Raw genomic sequence first — 21,970 nt, forward strand, 5'->3', positions numbered from 1 at the left:
TCAATTTATATAAAACATATGATCATGGCTTCGAATTCACCTCTAGCTAAAAAGAAACTTACTTACACATGTTCATCATAACTAAAAAGCAATCTAAAATAAACATTGAAACTTAAAATAAAGATAGAAAGAACTTTGAAAATTCCAGCAACTTCAATGGATGAATGGTATGCATGGCACACTCTTAATCTCTGCAAGAACTTCATATATATAGGGGGAAAATGGCTGAATCCAAGGAGGAAAGGGTTTTGGCGTTTTTGAGTTATTTTAGGACTCTAAAAATCAAGTAGAAAGTGTTGCAATATGATTAGGATTCCTTCTTGCAACTGGAGATAAGATAAGATAAGATAAGATAAGATAGGATTAGATAATCTTCCTCTCGAACTAGGATTCCCCCTTCTTGTCTAACTCCTTGCCTTCCAAGCCTCAACTTTAATTTCTCCAGATTTTAGCACATATCTAGCACCATTTAAACACCAAAAACGTCCAGCCCATATGCTATCCACGCATGCTATCTAATCCAAATCCAAAACTGCTCCAAATTGTTCCATTTGACTATTTATTGTCATCTTTACCAACTGGACCTACAATAATATGAAAATAACATAAACTACCAAAATAAAAATGGAAATTAACGAAGTAAATGCAAAGAAATAAGATAACAAAGTCGCATAAATATGCTCTTATCAAGTTGGAAATTGCTTTGGTTAGGATAGTAATGATCAAAAAATAAATTTGTTTAAGGAATGCCCGTCTATGGGTGGATTCTCATTTTATGGAAAAGTTAACTAAATTTCTTCTTTGTTGTTTTCATATGTTGCTTCTATGGTGGGTTTTGAAATTTCAGTTGTGGATGTGAAATTCACTTCTCAAGATAGTTGCGATAATGCCTATTTTTCTCTCGAAGCTCTTTCATCCAAGTTGCCAGAATTAGTGACTGAAGCTCTTCATGACGAGTCAGACATCGGCCTGCTACACTACTCTCACTTTTTCCTGCTTTTAATTTTGATTGTCTTGAAATGTGTGCTTTTCATTGGCAATTTTTTGCTAAATTTTATTTTGATAATTTGTGAAATTTTTGTTTTATTTTTTTTTTCCACAGCTTTTAGTGTTATTGCCCACAAATTCCAAATAGAAAAGTTAGAAGAGCTACAGATTTGCTTTCGACTGGTTCCCTTCTATTGAGTGCAAACGTGCTCCTAATATACTTGAATTGATTTAAAGTTAGTGTCTTTTCTGGGATTGTTTGTGGTTTTGTGAGTGTTGCTTAGGTAAAACGTGGGTTGTCTAAATTGCTACATTTAAGAATGCAATTGTATTGCTGCAGGATTTTCATTTAATTTTTCTGTGGATATTATTCATGTCTGTTATCGGTTATAGTTTCAAAACCTGCAGCAAAGCACGGGCATTCCTGCTAGTTAGTACTCCTAAAACTAAGGAGTCATTCTTCACAGTATTTTAATCTGTTAAACCTTTTTTTGAATTTATCCTTCTTCCACCAAGAGCCACACACTCTTGTATCCCTCCTTACACTCATGCATCACACATTGTTGTAAACAAGTATGAATGCTGAGATTGTGGCTTGGAATTGCTATCAATTTCCTGAATTTACTGAAAGCTGTTTCAGAACACCAGTAGCAAACACTATGCGAAAATAATCGTACCCGACCCTAGTATCAACAGGGCACGGATACCTTACATATGTACCTACCAAAATGCCTAAACTGAAAGAATTTAGGTTGTAATGCACTGAAGCGAGAGGGCCGCCCAACGTCCCATGCTATGATGGAACTCTTCACTTCCTCAAGTGTGATTACGTTCCACATTCACTATGTAATAAGCATCTTATGTCATCATCACATAATCGCAGCGTTACAAGCAAACGATTCACTGCATATCTACCAATATGACAGGTACAATTGAACAAAGAGAAAATCTGCAGGCATCAAAACGTAACGATTTTTATGTGCAAAAATGTAAATATAAAGGAGAAAAGAAAATACAGAGAGCATATGGAGATATAAAGATGATAAACGGCAACAGAGCAGACATAAAAGGAAAAACTCAACAAAAGGGACAAAATTTCCCGTCTCAAAGCTGAAACCAAAATGGGCCCTCAGCTCATTCGTTCCTTGCCTGAATGCCCAACATCTTCCGATTGTACTTGGCAGCAGTAACCATGTTGTTGAGGGCAGGCTGGACTTCAGAGTATTTGCGTGTCTTGAGACCACAGTCGGGGTTAACCCAGATGATGTTCTTCTCAAGGACCTTAACAATATTCTCAATTTTGACACTGAGTTCCATGTCTGACGGGATCCTTGGTGAGTGGACATCATAGACACCAGGACCAATGCCAGAACCAAACTTCAGTCCCTCAGGGAGGACCGAGAGCAGTCTCTCATCCGATTTGGAGTTCTCGATTGTGATCACATCCGCATCCATGTCAATGATTGAGTGAATTATGTCATTGAAATTTGAGTAGCACATGTGGGTGTGGATCTGTCCAATACAATAAGTCCAAGCATTACACTCCGACATTAAGTAGGCCATTCATGCTATGTTAATATGCATTCAGTCTTTCGTTTCTGGAAGTCATCTCTTTGTATTCGTTTCTTTGATACATAATGTCTTTAGTCAAAGCACTTATAAGATCTAGTATTGAAGTCTAAGAAAATATGATCGGAACTATTGATTTACAAACAGGAATAAATGGTAGAGAAGTGAAAAGGAACCTGAGTTGTATCCTGAACACTACAGTTAGTTATCCTGAAGGAGTGAACAGCCCAATCAAGATAGAGAGACTGCTCAGCCTTCCTCAAAGGCAAACCTTCTCTTAGAGCAGGCTCATCAATCTGGATCACGGTAATTCCTGCTTTCTCAAGATCCTCAACCTCATCCTTCATGGCCAAAGCAATCTGATAACAGGTCTCGAATCTGAAAGCATACATCGTGTTAAACACTAGAAAGAACAACAAACGAAAAATTACATGAAATCAATGTGCTTGTACTCTTACCTGGGCTGGTCATTTCTCACAAAAGACCAGTTCATAAGGGTGACAGGTCCAGTGAGCATTCCCTTCATAGGTCTCTTTGTCATTCCCTGGGCTAGAGATGACCAGAAAACTGTCATGGGATCTGGGCGACTCACATCACCATAGATAATAGGTGGCTTTACACAGCGAGAACCGTAAGATTGGACCCACCCATTGGAAGTAAACGCAAAACCAGATAATTGCTCTCCAAAGTACTCAACCATGTCATTCCTCTGGGTTGGCAAGTCATTGGCAAATATAATCAAGAATCAAAAACCCTCCTTTTACAACAAAAACATGGGCTATATGAGCGCATAAGCATTCGATCTAGGGAACTCACCTCGGGCTCTCCGTGCACCAATACATCAATGTCCAGCTCTTCCTGAAGCTTGACAACTTTGTTAATTTCTTCCTTCATTGTATTGACATAATCTTCCTCAGAGATTCTAGGAAGATATAGTGACTGGTTTAGTATCTACTGTCAGATTAAAAATTAATAAGAAAATAACAGAGTATGCGGCAACACAAACTTCCAGACAAGTATGCCAACTTTTTATCCTTGTATTCCCAGCGCACTCTTCTAAGATCCATTGTTTGAGGGAAAGATCCAATGGTTGTTGTTGGAAGAATTGGAAGGTTCAGCTTCTTTTGCTGAGCATCCAGCCTTGTACTCACATTTGTGGGTCGGCGGTGGTCAGAGCCCTTCAGAGCAGCAACCTGTGCAAGAAAGAATGATACTCCAATAAGTGAAAGATAATCACAGCATGTCAATTTAAGATATTTAAACATAAAAAACTCAAAAACTTACAGCCTTTTGCACAGCCTCATTCGTCACCCTGGGGGAGGATTTTCTTGAAGCTTGAGCTGCAGCATTGGCAGTGAAAAATGCCTGGAAATGAATTGGTAGTGACAAGATAAAAAATACTAACCAACATATCCTCAAGAAAGCTTTGAAGAATTACAAAAACGTTTTTCTAACACAGAATCATACATAGTTTCTCCCTCTGATTGTACAGATTTTATATATAATAGGAATTCAAGTGCACTGATCAGGGTCAATTTTAAGGTCCATTAAGTTACCTGCTTCTAGATGGAACAATGGCAACAACATTGTAGATAAACAAACATTAAATATTGCACATAAAAGTTATCGGTCAAACACTTCAACTTCAAAACGCTACTGGATCAAAAGTAAAGCAAGAACAGATGACATTTACTGGTTGAATTTTGTACTTCATGCACAGAGGCATGAGGGCATACAAATAATGATCTTCTAGGATATGACCAACAGAAATCTTTGACCAAGGGAGACAATTATAATAATTTGGAAAGAGTTTTTTAAATTTATGTATAGGAGTCATATGAATTAGATCATACATATATACTTAAATTAGGCTTCCAACAATAATTCACCTTATTAATTTAGTTGGGGAAATTTGTGACAGAAGGATTCAATGAGACTAAAGGTTCACAAACATTAATACTGAATTGGGGTAGTAATGATAGTTGCTAGGTGTTATTCGGGATTTATGAAAGTTCTAAGAATAAATTAAGACTAATTAGTAATTATTAGATGGATGTATAAGAAATAGTCCTCATCCAAATTAAAGTTCTAATTTGTGGATGCCTCAGATAAAAAATAGATATTATATAACTACCTCATCCTTCTGTCCGGACAATGCTTTAGCCAAGGCATTTACTTCAATAACTTTTTGGGCAGCAAATGCAAGCCATGGTTTAATATCTTTATCCAAGTTAGTCTCGTTCTCTAAATCAACTGCAGTGTGGAGAAGGGAGCAGGATGTTGAAACCACAATCTTGTCTGTCAAAAAATCATATTGGATCAGATTATGCAGCCAACTGAAAATCCTTCTCTTATAAAAGAATGCGCTTATGAATAAGACCTTTTCCAACAATGCTTTCAAGAGCCTGCAGGATATTGACGGAGGATGCAAGATCATTGGCCCATATATTCCTTCCATCAACCACTCCAGCAAAAAGGTGTTTTCCAATAGGAAATCCACCCTTAATCAGATCAAGGGTCTTTGCTCCACGAACCAGGTCAAACCCATAACCAGTAACACCCTTCAAAGAGGTAATTGTTTTGTACGCTTCAGCAGTAACATCAGAAAAGTATGTCTCAATCAGAACATTTAAACCAGAGAAAGATGACTCTAGTTCCATGTACGTATGAGTAAATGCTTCCAATTGATTAGCATCTAGATTCAATACAAGGGCGGGCTCATCAAACTGGACCCAGGTAGCACCAGCTGCCTTTAGTTCAGCCATAACCTCCCTGCATGGTTTTAATCATTAGTAGAGATAATTTCAATCACGGGCAACATACAAACAAATAAATATTTTAGAAAAGGTAAAGTCAGTTACTTGTAAACTGGAAGAATATAGCGAAGTAGGGAGAGGGGTGGAAAAGATTGTTCAATACCCCTTGCTGGTTTTGATAGCAACAAGAAGGATACAGGTCCTATAAGGACGGGAATTGTATCCACTCCAAGCTGCATTGCAAGTTGTAACCAACTATAAATGAGTCAACAATTCAAACAAAAGAACTTGGAACAAAAGGCAAGACGATATTGCAATTGAGGAATACTTACAGCCTTGGCCTCCTTGAATTCATCCACTGCCTTGTGCGATGCATAAGAGAACCTAATATGTGGGCCCAATTCAGGGACAATGTAATGGCTGCACAAAAGGACACACGGTACATGTTCCATTAAGAAAATTTATAAACTCAAACCAAAACTCATTGAAATACTATGAGATGCATAACTAATCACTTACTAGTTGGTGTCAAACCACTTGGTCATTTCCATAGCAGGAACATTTACATTTCCCCTAGCCATGGAAAAGTAGGTCTTGAAGCCAATCTCGCCGTGTTTCCAACCATACCTAGGGGGTACAGCCCCAAGCATGGCTGTGGTGTCTAACATCTGATCATAGTACGAGAAGGTGTTGCTTGGAATATACTGAATACCAGCATCAGCCAGCTGCTTCCAAATGCTGGACCTAAGACCTGCAGCCGCCTTTTGCAATTCTTCGGCACTGCTCTTCCCATCCCAGAAAGATTCCAAGGCAAACTTGAGCTCTCTTTTCGGTCCTATGCGGGGAAGACCAACAATGTGGGAGGCCACCGCTCTGTTCCGCCGTATCCATATGTCATCAAAGAAAGTAAAGTTCACCTATTTGGGTTGCTAACAAAAGCCAAAAGAGCAACAGAAAAGACCCATTTGCATATGGTCCTTCCTATCAAAGTCTATTCAAACAATCAAAGTGGAAAGAAAAACACTGACAGATATCACATTTACAAGCCATAAATTAAAACAAAAATTCCAGTATTTTCTTCATTAATTTGCAAACAAACCCATCATTCCTTGGCAAAATTAAGATAGAAAAAGACTCCAAAAGCAAACAAAAAAAATACAGAAAAAGCTATGAAACGAGAGAAATGGAAAACCCAGAAAAGGAGAGTGTAAATGCCTGGTAGAGGTAGTGTGGAAATGGAGGTGGTGGGTACAGCGAAGAAAAGCGGGACGCTTAACTGAGAAATAGAGAGAGCCATAAGACCCAAAACTAATTGACGACACTTGGTTCATTTTTGTAAGCTCAAAATTGTCTCTGGATTGTGGAAGGTTGGGTTCTATATGGGTTTTTTATTGTGGGAGTTGGAGGGATTCAAGGTGGCAACGCCGTGCACAGTGGTGCTTTTAGGGTGGCGAAGGTTTAAATTTATGAATTTTGTTTTTTTAGTACATCCATCTTTTTACATTGAAGGGAAGAAGATTTTGGCTAAGAAACATATCCTAATTTGGTATTGAAAATATTCGAATTTAAGACTTCTTATTTCTAAATGAAAAAAAATATCACCAAACTATAATTCTGAGTGACTAAATTTATGAATTTAGCTATAATATTTGAACCTGTAGACATCGAAATTTCAGTAAAAAAAAAAAAACAAATGTTCACCAATGCATTAAAGTTTTGACGTGTCAAGGCATACATGGCATACGCCACGTGTTGTACAAATTGTACACATGGCGTGTGACTTAACAAAATAGGAAGAAATACCCTTGAAGGATTAAACAAGTTTTTCTTCTCATTTTGGGCAATGACAAGGCAAGTACATTTCAATCCATTGAGGATCAAAACAAGTTTTTCTTCTCATGTTGGGCAATGACAAGGCAAGCACACTTCAATTCATTACGGATTAAAGCAAGTTTTTCTCATTTGGGCAATGACAAAGCATACACATTTCAAGTTTAAAATGGTGTTAAGTGGGAAATTAGGTCATAAGTTACACCACTTCAAGTTTAAAATGGTATTAAGTGGGAAATTAGGCCATAAGTTACACCACTTCAATTTCAATATTGCATTAAGTGGGAAAATTAGGCAATGGTGCTTGGAAAGGAAAAAAATATTTTGTGGTGGTGATTCATTCTCAAAGCCTATAAATAGGCTTCTCCATCAAGGTATCAAGCATCAACCAATTCACAAATACATTTCTCTACACACCAAAACCTTGAAGCCTTAAGTTCTAAAGCTCTCAAGAAAATCCCGAAGGATCAAGAAAGCACTCTTCGTTTTGCGTCAAATCCTCCTTCAAGATCAAGCCCCGACGGCCCTTGAAGAAAGTGTTCATCGTTCATCCTAAGATCAAGCCCCAACGGCCCTTGAAGAAAGCATTCATCATTCATCATCCGTTCATCCTAAGATCAAGCCCCAACGGCCCTTTGGGTCAACAGCACAAACAAATCCACACATCCAATCGTTCTTCAAGATTAAGCCCAAAAGCCCTTGAAGATCCGCTCATCCATCAACCTTCAAGATCAAGCCCAAAAGCCCTTGAAGAAATCCACACAACCATTATTCAAGATCAAGTCCCGACGGCCCTTGAAGAAAGTGTTCATCGTTCATCCTAAGATCAAGCCCTAACGGCCCTTTGGATCAACAACCTCAACAAATCCACACATCCAATCGTTCTTCAAGATTAAGCCCCAACGGCCCTTGAAGATCCGCTCATCCATCAACCTTCAAGATCAAGCCCAAAAGACCTTGAAGAAATCCACACAACCATTATTCAAGATCAAGCCTCGACGACCCTTGAAGAAAGTGTTCATCCATTCATCAACTGTTCATCCTTAGATCAAGCCCCGACGACCCTTTGGATCAACAACTCATCCACAAACCTACATCCTACGAAGATAGAATCAGAGGACCAAATTTGAGAGAGATCGTAACCCCAAAATCATTAAACACAAAAATATTATTTTGTACACGTTATTCTTGTTTCTTGTTTCAAGGAACTTTCGTGTTCACAAATTTGGCACGCCCGGTGGGACCTCTCTACCTCTCATCTCTATCCTCAAATCATCAAAAAAACGCAAATGGCATCAAGAAAGGATCAAGCTGTTCCTGCAATCAAAGCAAAGAACAAGAACATCATCGTCGCGAGTGGTGGTATTTCGGGCATCACAACCCGAAGTAAAGCAAGAGCTCTTTTTACCGCGGCTTCCGCCCCTGCATTAACTCTGTCAAATGAACAAGAGCACCTGAGGTACGAGCCTGTGATCACCCTAGCCTCGCTAAGGGCATCAAGGGGAGAAAGCCCGAGGAAATACTCAGAGTCCCTACTCTCCGACGCTGATTCGAGTGGCAGTACAACCATGCAAGTCATGACCACTGGAGCAACTTCAATTGAGGAGCAGCTAGCTCAGATGAATGAAGCAATCGCAAAGCTCACACGGACTGTGGAAGAGAAGGACTTGCAGATTGCCGCACTTGTCAACCAACTAGATGCGCTGCCCGACGTGAAAGTCGACCCAAATGTTGACCTATTAAATAAAGAAGTCGACGAAGAAGAAGAGCCTCCAATGGAGAAAGTCGAAGAGAAGCTGAAGCTAGACCAAGCAACGGCTTTCATGGGATCTCTCTCTATCCAGCAACTACAGGAGATGATTGCAAGCACTATCAAGACACAGTACGAAGGAAGCTCACATGAGTCTGTACTGTACTCAAAGCCTTACTCCAAGAAGATTGATGCTTTGAAGATGCCAAGAGGTTATCAGCCCCCAAAATTCATGCAGTTCGATGGAAAAGGCAACCCAAAACAACATGTCGCCCATTTCATTGAAACTTGCAACAATGCTGGGATAGATGGGGACTACCTTGTCAAACAGTTCATTCGTTCGCTGAAAAGTAACGCTTTTGACTGGTACACTGACCTCGAACCTGAGTCTATCAACAGTTGGGACCAGCTAGAAAGGGAATTCCTCAACCGTTTCTACAGCACTCGTCGTACTATGAGCATGCTAGAGCTAACCAGTACGAAACAGTGGAATGATGAACCTGTCATCGACTACATAAATAGATGGCGTTCTTTAAGTCTGGATTACAAAGATCGGCTTTTTGAAACCTCTGCCATTGAGATGTGCGTTCAAGGCATGCAGTGGGGACTACACTACATCCTTCAAGGCATCAAACCACGGACATTTGAGGAGTTAGCCACCCGCGCCCATGATATGGAGTTAAGCATCACCCGTCATGGGAAGAAAGAACAGATCGCCGACTACAAGAATGACAAAGTTTTGGGGCCAAAGGTGGATAAGCCTACGTGGAAACCCACCAAGGAAGCAATGACGGTCAACACAACTAGAGTCAAAATCCATACACGAGGCAAGGTGATTCAAACCGAAGCTTTTCGTGATCAAGAGATACGTAGACGCACTTTGAAGGAGCTTGAGGAGAAGACTTATCCATTCCCCGACTCTGACGTGGTTGCCATGTTGAAAGACTTGCTTGACAAAAAGGTGATCGACCTACCTGAGTGCAGACGGCCAGAAGATATGAACCGTACTGACAGTCCAAGGTACTGTAAATTCCACCGCTTCATTAGTCATCCGACGGAAAAGTGCTTTGTGCTAAAAGATCTCATCATGAAGTTGGCTCAGAAAAGGATCATCGAGCTAGATCTTAATGATGTGGTGAAGTCAAACTATACCACCGTCACTTCTTGCTCTTTGAACTCAAAATCTTCACCTCAACCGCTGGGGGCATGCTCCAAAACCATGTCAGTCAAGTCAAGTGAAGTTGAAGGATGGACTTATGTTACTCCAAAGAAAATGCACAAGAAACATAGGTCTCCTCCACAAGTTCACCAATCGGAAAGGGGGCAAAGCAGCTATCGTCAACCTTCAAAGCTACATGAAAGTGTTGAGGATGATGAAGTTATGACACAAAGATCGTCCATTGCCATCACGATGCGCGATTTCTTCCCCAAAGACTTCTTCAATCACTCAGTCAAGACTCCTTGCTATAAAGATTGCAAGGAATGCTTCTCTAAGATCATTTGACAAATCCACAACAACAACCAAAGCTCCTCGTTCGCACGAGCCTAAAAGGCGACAACCAAAGCTCCTCGTTCGCACGAGCCTAAAAGGTGACAACCAAGCTCCTCGTTCGCACGAGCCTAAAAGGTGACAACCAAGCTCCTCGTTCGCACGAGCCTAAAAGGCGACAACCAAAGCTCCTCATTCGCACGAGCCTAAAAGACGACAACCAAAGCTCCTTGTTCGCACGAGCCTAAAAGGTGACAACCAAGCTCCTCGTTCGCACCAGCCTAAAAGGCGACAACCAAAGCTCCTCGTTGGCACGAGCCTAAAAGGTGACAACCAAACGCTCCTTGCCTGCACGAGTTGAAACTGCAAATCGCACCAAACGCTCCTTGCCTGCACCAGCCGAAACTGCAAACGGCACCAAACGTTCCTTGCCTGTACGAGCTGAAACTGCAAACGGCACCAAACGCTCCTGACCCGCAAGAGCATAAACTGTGTACGGCAAAATCATCATCAAAACCATCACTCATTTGAACTACGTCATGACTTGATCCCTCCTCAACCAAGGGTACGTAGGCAACTTGAAACTTCAAAACTTCAAGTACAGTCACATCATCAAAATAAAAAAATAAAATAAAAAAAAGGGAAATAACACATCTTGGTGATGTATATGTTTTATCTGTATTTTGCACAATACACTGAATAAAATAAAGCATTTCATTGATCTCCGAGAAATTACAAGTGCGTACAAAAAAAAAAAAAAAAAAAAAAAGATGAAGCTTTCACAAAGGATGTGTACGTGAAGCCCCACTACGTGGCAACACTCTCGGAGCAGAAGGCATCAGAGCAGGAGGCATCGGAGCAGAAGGCATCGGAGCAAGAGGCATCGGAGATAGAGCATTCGAGGCCTCAATACTTGGCGGAACGCTGGATGACCCAGGAAAAAGGTGCCTCTGGAAGAAATACGCAAGCCTTTGACGGTCACTTTGCATTCGACCTTGAGATTCTTGCATCTCATCAAGCTTCCTCTTCATGCCCGACGAATAGTTATTTGCAAGCACATGCAAACTTCTATTCTCGTACTTAAGCTGTTTAATCTCCTACTTAAGATCCTCTGCCATCAATGATTCCACTTGACGAGACCGAGCAAGCAGACGTTGGCCCATGTTGGACACAGAGCTCGCACACTGAACACTGAGAGCGAGGGACTCTTGAACGGCCAACTCATCGGACCGTCCTGAAAGCAGCCTACTATCTTTTGGTGTGAGGAGGTTCCTAGCTACTATTGTAGCTGTTGTTGCATTCTGCATCACTGAGTCTTCACCTGTAAGAGGACCATTAGAAGATAAGAAAGACGGGCACCATACATTACCTTGACGCGGCGCAACCGGATCACTGCTGAGACTCAATTCTAAGCTAAGGTTCGATGGGTTAGCCATTTTTCAAAGGTGTTAAAAGAGATGGGTGGATGGAGTTAAAACTCAAAAGGCCGGAGATGATTTTCAGGAATGAGCAACCTTCAAAGTGTGCATTTTAGAGGTGATCAATACCTCTATAAAAAGGAAAAGGCGTTTGCTCAGAAATCGAAGAGGCGCTTGCTCAGAAATCAAAGAGGCGTTGGTTCAGAAATCGAAGGGCCGCTTATTCAAAAGTGAAGAGACATCGCTCTGCAAATCTCAAAAGCTAGATTTTCCGGCGTAAGTTGGCGACGCTTTCTCGGCTTTTCAGAGCACGGGTGCCACTTTGTCAAAAGATTATGTGGAGGTCATCATCGCAGCTACACATCTTTAGCCGACAAGCGCGAAGTTCGGTGGCACTTTCTCTGCTTTTCAGAAAACGCGTGCAGCTTTGTCAAAAGAGGCGCTCGTTCAGAAATCGAAGAGGCGTCGTTCAGAAATCAAAGAGGCGTATTCAAAGATCGAAGAGTCATCACTATTTCAAAAAGCCGGATTTGCGGGATCAAAATGTTTGTCGACAAGGGTAAAAGAACAGTACCACCACTTGCTATTGGGAAATCCCTATATATGTCGACCTTCATCTTTTATGGCAAGGCAGACCTGCAAAAAAAAAAAAAAAAAATGCCCAACTCTTCCTCACCTCCGAGAGTACACTCCCAGCAAAGCATCTCAAAATGCTCAGTTTTCTTCCTCTCCGGGAATGCCCTTGCAAACAAATGACACCAAGGCAAAAGTATCTCATATCATCAAGGGCAAAAGCAAAGGTATCTCATATCATGCTTTTCCCCTATCTTTTCCTTTGCCCTTGTTTTCACATGCCAAAACAAGGACAGAGAAAGCAATATGTCGGAACCTCCACTCAAACTTGCGCTGCCACCAAGAAGTGATGGTCCATTCAAATGTAAGGTTTGCATTCAACTCCTGCATCAGGAACAAATACTACAAGAGAAGATGCTAAACCTGCATAAGGAAATACCACTTCTGCAAAGGGGAGCAAGTAAGGCAAGTGAAAATGATACATTGAAGCATGTGGAGACAAGCTACAACTGCATATGCTGAGCTATCCTCTAACCCTCTTCAATACGAATTGGAGAGATTGAACAAAGAAACAGAAAAAAAGGAGTAAGCTCAGACCTTCGGAGGAGACCAAAAGAATCCTGCTGCCCAGTTCAAGAGTAGCACAAAGGAAAATCAACGAGTGGAGGAAACCAAAAGAATCCTGCACCCAGTTCAAGAGTAAGCCTGCGGAAAATCAACGATTGGAGGAAACCAGAAAATCTTCCAGTCGAACTCAAGATCAAGCCTCAATGGCCCTTGAAGAAATTTCCAGCCCAAATCAAGATCAAGCCTCGACGGCCCTTGGGTTGACATCTACATTAAGGGACTTCAAAACGCATCTTCTACACGTGTCAAGCACATGTCTACGACTCGCCTTGAAGTGGGGGCATTTGTAGACATCGAAATTTCAGTAAAAAAAAAAAAACAAATGTTCACCAATGCATTAAAGTTTTGACGTGTCAAGGCATACATGGCATACGCCACGTGTTGTACAAATTGTACACATGGCGTGTGACTCAACAAAATAGGAAGAAATACCCTTGAAGGATTTCATTTTGGGCAATGACAAGGCAAGTACATTTCAATCCATTGAGGATCAAAACAAGTTTTTCTTCTCATGTTGGGCAATGACAAGGCAAGCACACTTCAATCCATTACGGATCAAAGCAAGTTTTTCTTATTTGGGCAATGACAAAGCATACACATTTCAAGTTTAAAATGGTGTTAAGTGGGAAATTAGGCCATAAGTTACACCACTTCAAGTTTAAAATGGTATTAAGTGGGAAATTAGGCCATAAGTTACACCACTTCAATTTCAATATTGCATTAAGTGGGAAAATTAGGCAATGGTGCTTGGAAAGGAAAAAAATATTTTGTGGTGGTGATTCATTCTCAAAGCCTATAAATAGGCTTCTCCATCAAGGTATCAAGCATCAACCAATTCACAAATACATTTCTCTACACACCAAAACCTTGAAGCCTTAAGTTCTAAAGCTCTCAAGAAAATCCCGAAGGATCAAGAAAGCACTCTTCGTTCTTCGTCAAATCCTCCTTCAAGATCAAGCCCCAACGGCCCTTGAAGAACTTCCACCAATTCAAGATCAAGCCCCGACGGCCCTTGAAGAAAGTGTTCATCGTTCATCCTAAGATCAAGCCCCAACGGCCCTTGAAGAAAGCATTCATCATTCATCATCCGTTCATCCTAAGATCAAGCCCCAACGGCCCTTTGGATCAACAGCACAAACAAATTCACACATCCAATTGTTCTTCAAGATTAAGCCCAAAAGCCCTTGAAGATCCGCTCATCCATCAACCTTCAAGATCAATCCCAAAAGCCCTTGAAGAAATCCACACAACCATTATTCAAGATCAAGCCCCGACGGCCCTTGAAGAAAGTGTTCATCGTTCATCCTAAGATCAAGCCCCAACGGCCCTTTGGATCAACAACCTCAACAAATCCACACATCCAATCGTTCTTCAAGATTAAGCCCCAACGGCCCTTGAAGATCCGCTCATCCATCAACCTTCAAGATCAAGCCCAAAAGACCTTGAAGAAATCCACACAACCATTATTCAAGATCAAGCCCCGACGGCCCTTGAAGAAAGTGTTCATCCGTTCATCAACTGTTCATCCTTAGATCAAGCCCCGACGGCCCTTTGGATCAACAACTCATCCACAAACCTACACCCTACGAAGATAGAATCAGAGGACCAAATTTGAGAGAGATCGTAACCCCAAAATCATTAAACACAAAAATATTATTTTGTACACGTTATTCTTGTTTCTTGTTTCAAGGAACTTTCGTGTTCACAGAACCATTTCAAATTGTTTTATAACAAATTATCATATTAATTTTTTGAAATCCTATTTGTCATTTCACTTTAATTACAATAAGTTTTTTCATCAAAAAAAAGTTATCTGTTTCGGACATAATTTGTCCTTAGTGTTATTTTGGACATGTGCTTGCCAATCAGTTGAAATTTTAGATCGTCCTTTAATGTCTATTACTTTTTCGGAAAACAAAATATTGTGAACTATAAAAAATATTTTCAAATTCCTAGTGCCTTTGAAGTTGAACATGGTCAATGACACACCCTAACCGAGATCAGGGCATGCTGGCTGTCACGTGAAAGTGACGTAGCCATTTGCACAGTGCGGAAGCTAAAAACAGTAATATAAAAGTACGAATAATTTAAAAAAACTAGCAAATATAATGTGATAAAGTATGTGCTAGTGTAAGTAAGTCGCTGAATTCAGAGCCTAAGGCCTACAGCAGTCCAAAAGAAACGATACGACAATAGTGCACCCGAAGGTGACCCTACATAGGTGAGTGTCTATCAGAATGCCGGGACGTCCTCTGGGAAAACCACCGAACCCGCTAAGCTACTAGAACCTGGAGGGGCGCAAAACAAAAGCGTGAGTGGGCAAAAACAAATTCTTTGAAAACCATTTCATAAAATACATTCTAACCCCTCGCCGTAAAACCTGTATACTTCCCAGAAAATAAACACATACACATAGATAAGCCAAGTCATGCTCAAGGGTATGCCAATCATGCTCACAGGTATGCCATCTCAAAACCTCATAACAACATGCAAGTGCTCAGGTATAAATCACATCAATAGCATAATAATCTGGCAGCCGGAGTCCCCTAAGTGACCTGTACGGCTGAATCTAGAGCTCAAATCTCAAACTCAATCACTAAACCTGCCCACGAGTCGGAACCACCTATAGTGGTTTGTACGACAGGCCTGGGTGTAATACATATGAACGCTCTAGTGCTACGATCACGTGAAGGTTGTGCGAATAATCGCGGGTCACCTACGAGTCGGAACCACCTATAGTGGTCTTTACGACAAGACTGTGCACCTAACTTGGATTCAAGCTGAGCGTGTGGTGCGGGAGGTGAACAACACGTGAAGGACTGTGCCTTACTCTGGGCGGGAGCACTAACACCGGGGGTGCAGGTTATGAGCTCTCTAAGCATCTCTAATCACCATTGAATGCATATATGAAATAACGCTTACTTGACACTTACCTGTGCCTCCACATCACCATTACATATATATACATGACATATGCATAAATGAATATGTAATTAAACGTATATGCCACTAATCATGCATAACCATCAATCAGATAAAAAGAATGGCATAAAACGAAGCATTTATACTAATTTATGGGAAAATAATATGTATATAGGTATATACGGAAAACAAAAGCCCACTCACTGGTATGTGGAAGGGTCGTAGCCCCCCTGCCTCGAGTGTGCACGCTCGTCCTCGGGATACGTGTCACCTATATGCAAATTAACTATAAAAACGTTAACTTTAAAGCACATAACCGTCCGTTCAAAATAACTTCTCATACATTGCTCAAAATGGACAAATGAATATACCAACGTGATCTACACAACCTCACGATCACACCCATAATTTTAAAATAATTTTTGGACCTCCCACGCGCCCTCACGCGCCAAAACAGGCACAGACCCACGCGCCCCCACGCGCGGCCACGTGCCAGGCACACTGACGGCGTCAAGTGACGCCGTCAGGAATATTCCGTTGAACTGACGGAATATTCCGTTAAACCTAAACTGACGCCGTCACGTTCGTTAGGAATATTCTGTTAAACTCAACGGAATATTCCCCTTTCTTCTCCAGCCAGTCCCCCTCGCCGGCGCCGTCGCCGTCGCCGGAAAACCTGCAACTCGCCATATCTCGCTCGTTTTTCCACCTTTTTTCACGTTTCTTGCACCAAAATCAACCTTAAAGCTAGTAGAATAAGTTCCAACAAGTTTTAAGGCCTAAAATTTCAAGATTATACCTGTCCAAATCTCCAAAACTCGGCCAACTCCACCACCCACGATCCTGACGTCCAAATTCGCCCAACGAGCTACTCCTAAGCTCCTGGGAACCTCACAAACACAACTATAAGCTTCAAATGTCCAAAAACTCATTAAATTACTCTTGCATGAACAGTGACCAAAACGGACCTTGTGAAATCGACGTGAAAACGTCGAGGTTCTTACCTGAAAATGGCACCACTGGACTCCTCTCAGTCTCAGGAACTTGATGGTGCACTTGGTTCCCTCGATCTGCACAGATTTGGAGGGTTTTGGGTTTGTCCGTACACTCGAAGGAAGAAGAAGAAAGAAGGAAGGGAGCTCAGGGGGAGAGAGAGAGAGAGAAGTGACAGAGGGAGAGGGAGAGTAAGTCAGTGTGGGTGTGTGTGTGGCCCAACACATGCCACACCACACAAAACAACCAATAACGTAATCAAAACGAACTAGAGGCAATGTCGTAATTTCACACGTACGTTAATAAGAATTTTGGGACGGGATGTCACAGTCAGACAATGAAATAATATTTTTGATATGTTAGAAAAAAAATGTGAAACATAGTTTATCATTATTAAAGAATTTTAAAACAACGAAATTTATGAATTTGAAAAATTGATTATTTCATAATTTTTTAAATTATTATTATTAAGGAAGTGTTTGAAATTATTACAATAATTCATGCAATGGGAGAGTTTCGAACTCAAGACACATGCGTAAACACCTAAAACTCTGTCCACTAGAATATTAGATCATATGAATAGTAATTAATTCTCCTAAATTTGCTTAAAAATTGAGTTCATATGACAAATAGAAAGAAGTGTATAAGTTTATATAATATTTCAAAATTTTTCCTTTTTGTTTAATTTAAACACCACTATTTATCTAAGTCCACACCAATTTTAATCTATGCCCCCCAAAAAAATTCACGTTTATTACCAATTTGCCCTTAAACACCAACAAAACACACGCACAATTCCTAATCTTTAACTTGAAAATCTAATTCTCTTAAAAATAAACTTGAAGTCTATATGCTTATTTTAATTTGATTGAACACTAGAAGCAAAGGTTTTCATATGTATGTTTTTCCAAAAAAGTGATAGCTCCCAACAAAGCACCCATGCTGAATGCAGTTTTAAAAAACACAAGAACTATATATATTGTAGAGCTTAAAATAATTCCAAAAATCATAGAGGGAACACGTGGACTTATGCTCAAAAAAGATAATTTGCTCTCATTAAATAGGCATGCTTCTCAAATACTCTCACGCGCAACTCAGCACCCCTGAAACTCCAAGCAGCTGAATACAACTGCTCAACGGAATGGGCTTCCATAATAGTTGGGTAAGGTGGCCTGTGTAATTGGAATTTGTATTATCCGAAGAGAGTGAGACCTACAAAACATTATAAGGAAAAGGAAACTTGTTGAAAGTGACAAGACGTGACACATAGATATGACCAGTGGAGGGATCAAGAGAACGGTAACCTTTATGATGAGAAGTATAACCTAGAAAGACACAGGGTTTAGAACGACTCTCTAACTTGTGAGCAACATACGGTTGAAGATGAGGAAAATAAAGATAACCAAAAATGCGAAGATGGGAACAAGTGGGAAGATGACCAAAAAGAACTTGATAAGGAGTGGTCCAATCTAAAACAGGTGTGGGAAGAAGATTAATAAGGTGAGCTGCAGTAAGAGCCACTTCAACCCACAAGGTGTGATGTAAGTCGGCTGTGTGGAGAAGAGAGTGAATAAGGGTGGCAATGTTGTGATATTTTCGTTCAGAAAGCCCATTTTGCTATGGAGTGTGGGGGCAAGAATACCGTTATTAGATGTCGTGCTCATGACAAAAGGTAGAAAAGGATGGATTGACATATTCGGTACCACTATCACTTGGAGAACTATAATAGTGGCATGAAACAGGTTATGAATCATGGAAACAAAGGTTTTAAAGTGATCAAAGACCTCAGATTTTCGTTTCATAGGATAAATCCAGGAATAACAGGAAAAATCGTCATTATAGAGTACATAGTAATGAAAACTAACAGAAGGAACTGGAGACATCTACACATCATAATGAATTATATATATATATAAAAGGAAGAACCACAAATATTATTATTATTATTATTATTATTATTATTAGTACTCCAAAAATCTCATTTGGCACTCCAAACCTTTTATTATTAGAAAGAAAAATATACTTGTGAGGAGTGTAGAATGAGATTTTTGGAGTGCTAATAACAATTCCCTATTATTGTTACTATTATAAAAAGAATAATTGGGTAGACTTGCTAAGGGCACAATCGGTACAAAAAGATTTATCAACTTTGATAGTAGGACGTAAACTAGAACAAAGATGTGACATGACTGATGACGATGGAAGACCAAGATGTTGGTGCCAGGTGGTGGAAAAGACGGCGGTATAGGCTTGAGGGACAACAAAGATGTGGAAGAGAGAGACAATGAATAAAACTTATCTTTGCAGAGGCCTTGAAACAACAACACGCAGGTAAGTATGTTATATATTTGATAAAAATTGGGAACAAAGACCAAGAATGTTGAATTGTCTTGGGTGAAACGAGCAACATAGAAAGGATTTTTTAGGAAGGTCAGGAAGAAAAAAGGTATTTCGAAGAGTAAAATTAGAACCAAAAGAAAGAGGAATGGTACCGGTATGGGTAATGTTCCTAGCATCACCATTACCCAAGTAGACATTAGAAGGACCGACATATGGATGCATATGAGGAACAAGATGATTGACCCATCATGTGGTAGGTATCACCGGTGTCAAGATACCAAACAAGTTCCAGTTGCTAGGTAAATTGGGCTCTAGCGAAGGGTGGGGCCTGGTCAATCCCATTGTAATGATGTGGACATGTTTGTTGGGTATCTTGAGAGATGTTACAGTCGTAGTACCAAGCTGGGCTAAGGATGAAGGTTGCTGTAGTGGGCTGAGAAATGCATTAGGCCTGGGAGTTGGCTGGACTACAGGGCTGCAGAGGCAAGAAAGTGGGCTAGGCATTTTAGGGATAATTCTTGGCTAAACCCATGTTGAAGTACTGTGGCGGTTGTGCATGCAATAGCTATTGATAGATGTTGTTGAGCTGGGCCACATAGGCTTACTACTGTCGATTGAAGTTAGTCTAAGACCTACGATCTCTCTTGAAGTTAGTCTTTCATTGTTGTTAAAAATCGCGAAAAGTGGACGAAGCGCCTTGGGGTATCCATGCAAAGCTTTCTTTTTTATTGAATAAGAAAGGAGCTCACCTAGATCCAAGTTTGCCCAGTGCGGCGGGTCAGGCCAATCAAATTCTAGATTGAAGTCCGGTCAGTGACATCTACTACCCGACCTTTGCTAATCCCATGAACCACACCAGCCTTCATGCCTGCCTCCACCACCACAGCTAGAGTTGCCATGACCACTATTAGGCTGAGAATTCGTATATGATAGGGGATTCACCATGAGAAGGGCTTGTCCTTTATGAACGCCATAATTATTTTTGGGATTTTGTTGGTCAAAGGTTTGGAACGTAACTCGAGGAAGAAAAATGACCATTGATCAAGGTGGTGATAAATATCTGGTAATCAGGGCCAAGTCCACAAATAGTACACATAACAAGATCTTTATTAGAAATAGGTTCACTAATTTCAGCAAGTTGATCAACAATAAATTTGGCTTCTTGGATGTAGATATCCGCGGTCTTGGAGCCTTTGGACAAATCCAAACGCACAGTGGCTACATTTGCAATAGAGGTTTGAGAAAAATGTATAGGATGTAGCACAACCAATAGTGAGATAATGCAAAGATTCAGAGGTTGTACTTGTGGAGCAAAAAATGATCAAGAAAATTATGAAGGCAACACATGGACTTTTGGTTAAAAAAGGCAAAATTATCCTCAAGGCACATCGGGATTCCCACACGCATGCAACAGACAATAACGGCTTAATCAAGGAAGAATCAAAGGTGATCAAAATGATATTTATTCAAATCCCTCTCATCACTCCTCATCAAATTCTTATTCAAAAGGTAACTCCCAATTTTCCTATTTAATTTAGGATTAATTGCCTTGTTAATTGCAAGATATTATCTCACATAATATCTTGCAATTATTCTCCAATTACACCATATATGGCTTGCCACTTTTCTCCAAATAGGGCCGGCCACTCCCCTATAAATAGACCTATTATCCCACTAAAACGCTAAGCCATTTGCTACCCACAAACTCCTAAACACATTATCCGCCCCCCCCTAAAATTCATTGTGGGCGCATGAGGCTTTTGGTCTTAATCTTAGATGTTATTATTTTGCAGGTGCATTTTCGTCAAAAGAGAAGATGGCGGAAATTTACATCCATAGTACTCATGAAATAGCTAAGTACTAGTTTGTCTTGTTGATACCAACGAAGATAATCATGATTGGGACTTTTGGGAGGAAAGAGAAGGTCGACTTCAATGTATTTAGGATTGGCAATGATGGGTGGGGGAGAGGGAGATGAACTGTCGATGTATTTCCAGAGGTCATGACCAATGAGAAAAACTTTGAGTTGACAAACCCAAACAATATAGTTGGTGATAGAAAGCTTAAAGAAGTTTGCAGTGTTTGACCAGGAAGAGAATAAGAAGATGATGCCATGAGAGGAGAAATATGAATGACAAGCTGAAGTTTTATTTATTTTTATTTATTTATTTTGTTTGCAAATATTTTTTTTATGTTTGGGACAACAAGAGAAGGGAAGGGGAGGAACCCTAGTACCTAATAAAAACCTAGACGAGTGATACCATGTATAATTATGACGTCTTGTATTGATGTGTGAAAAATATTACAATATATATAGGTTTCTATTATTCCTTATATTGAGTTGTGGAAAGAATCCTACACTAATTACAGTTGGAAATTATACTCCTAATTACATGCTACAATTACATAGTGAATTCCGGGTTAATTAAATTTGTTCTCACATCAACTAATAAGTCAACTCTTACATAAATCGATTCATATCTTTGTTGAAGGATTCAAAACTTCAAAAACATCATCTATCCGTAAAATTACATCATTGTCCATATCTTTTGTTTTTGTTCAATTTTGATTAGAGTCTTAAAAAGATAATTTTATAGGATTTTTGGTTGGGAATTATGGTTCTATTAATAAATAGTTTATATTATACATTAAGATACTAAATACGTTTCACATTTAAAGTTTAAATTAGGTTAAACGGCGGAAATAAAATTTCCCG

The 21,970-nt window shown here is 40.1% G+C and overlaps 1 protein-coding gene across 1 annotated transcript; it reads right to left on the bottom strand.

Moving 5' to 3' along the window:
* Window positions 1-1,834: 1,834 nt before the first annotated feature.
* Window positions 1,835-6,809, bottom strand: LOC103937982 (5-methyltetrahydropteroyltriglutamate--homocysteine methyltransferase). Its single transcript, XM_009347965.3, has 12 exons — window positions 6,528-6,809; window positions 5,832-6,185; window positions 5,645-5,732; window positions 5,418-5,545; window positions 4,937-5,328; window positions 4,691-4,854; window positions 3,841-3,921; window positions 3,583-3,749; window positions 3,373-3,478; window positions 3,015-3,265; window positions 2,733-2,934; window positions 1,835-2,499 (listed from the first exon to the last, which is right to left on the bottom strand). Exons 1-12 carry the CDS (start codon window positions 6,641-6,643, stop codon window positions 2,122-2,124), a joined length of 2,427 nt encoding a protein of 808 aa, XP_009346240.2. The 5' UTR covers window positions 6,644-6,809; the 3' UTR covers window positions 1,835-2,121.
* Window positions 6,810-21,970: the final 15,161 nt, after the last annotated feature.

Source organism: the organism of the source record quoted next, unplaced genomic scaffold, assembly GCF_019419815.1.
Source record: "Pyrus x bretschneideri cultivar Hongxiangsu unplaced genomic scaffold, Pyrus_bretschneideri_v1 Contig58, whole genome shotgun sequence".
Taxonomy (NCBI): Eukaryota; Viridiplantae; Streptophyta; class Magnoliopsida; order Rosales; family Rosaceae; genus Pyrus; species Pyrus x bretschneideri.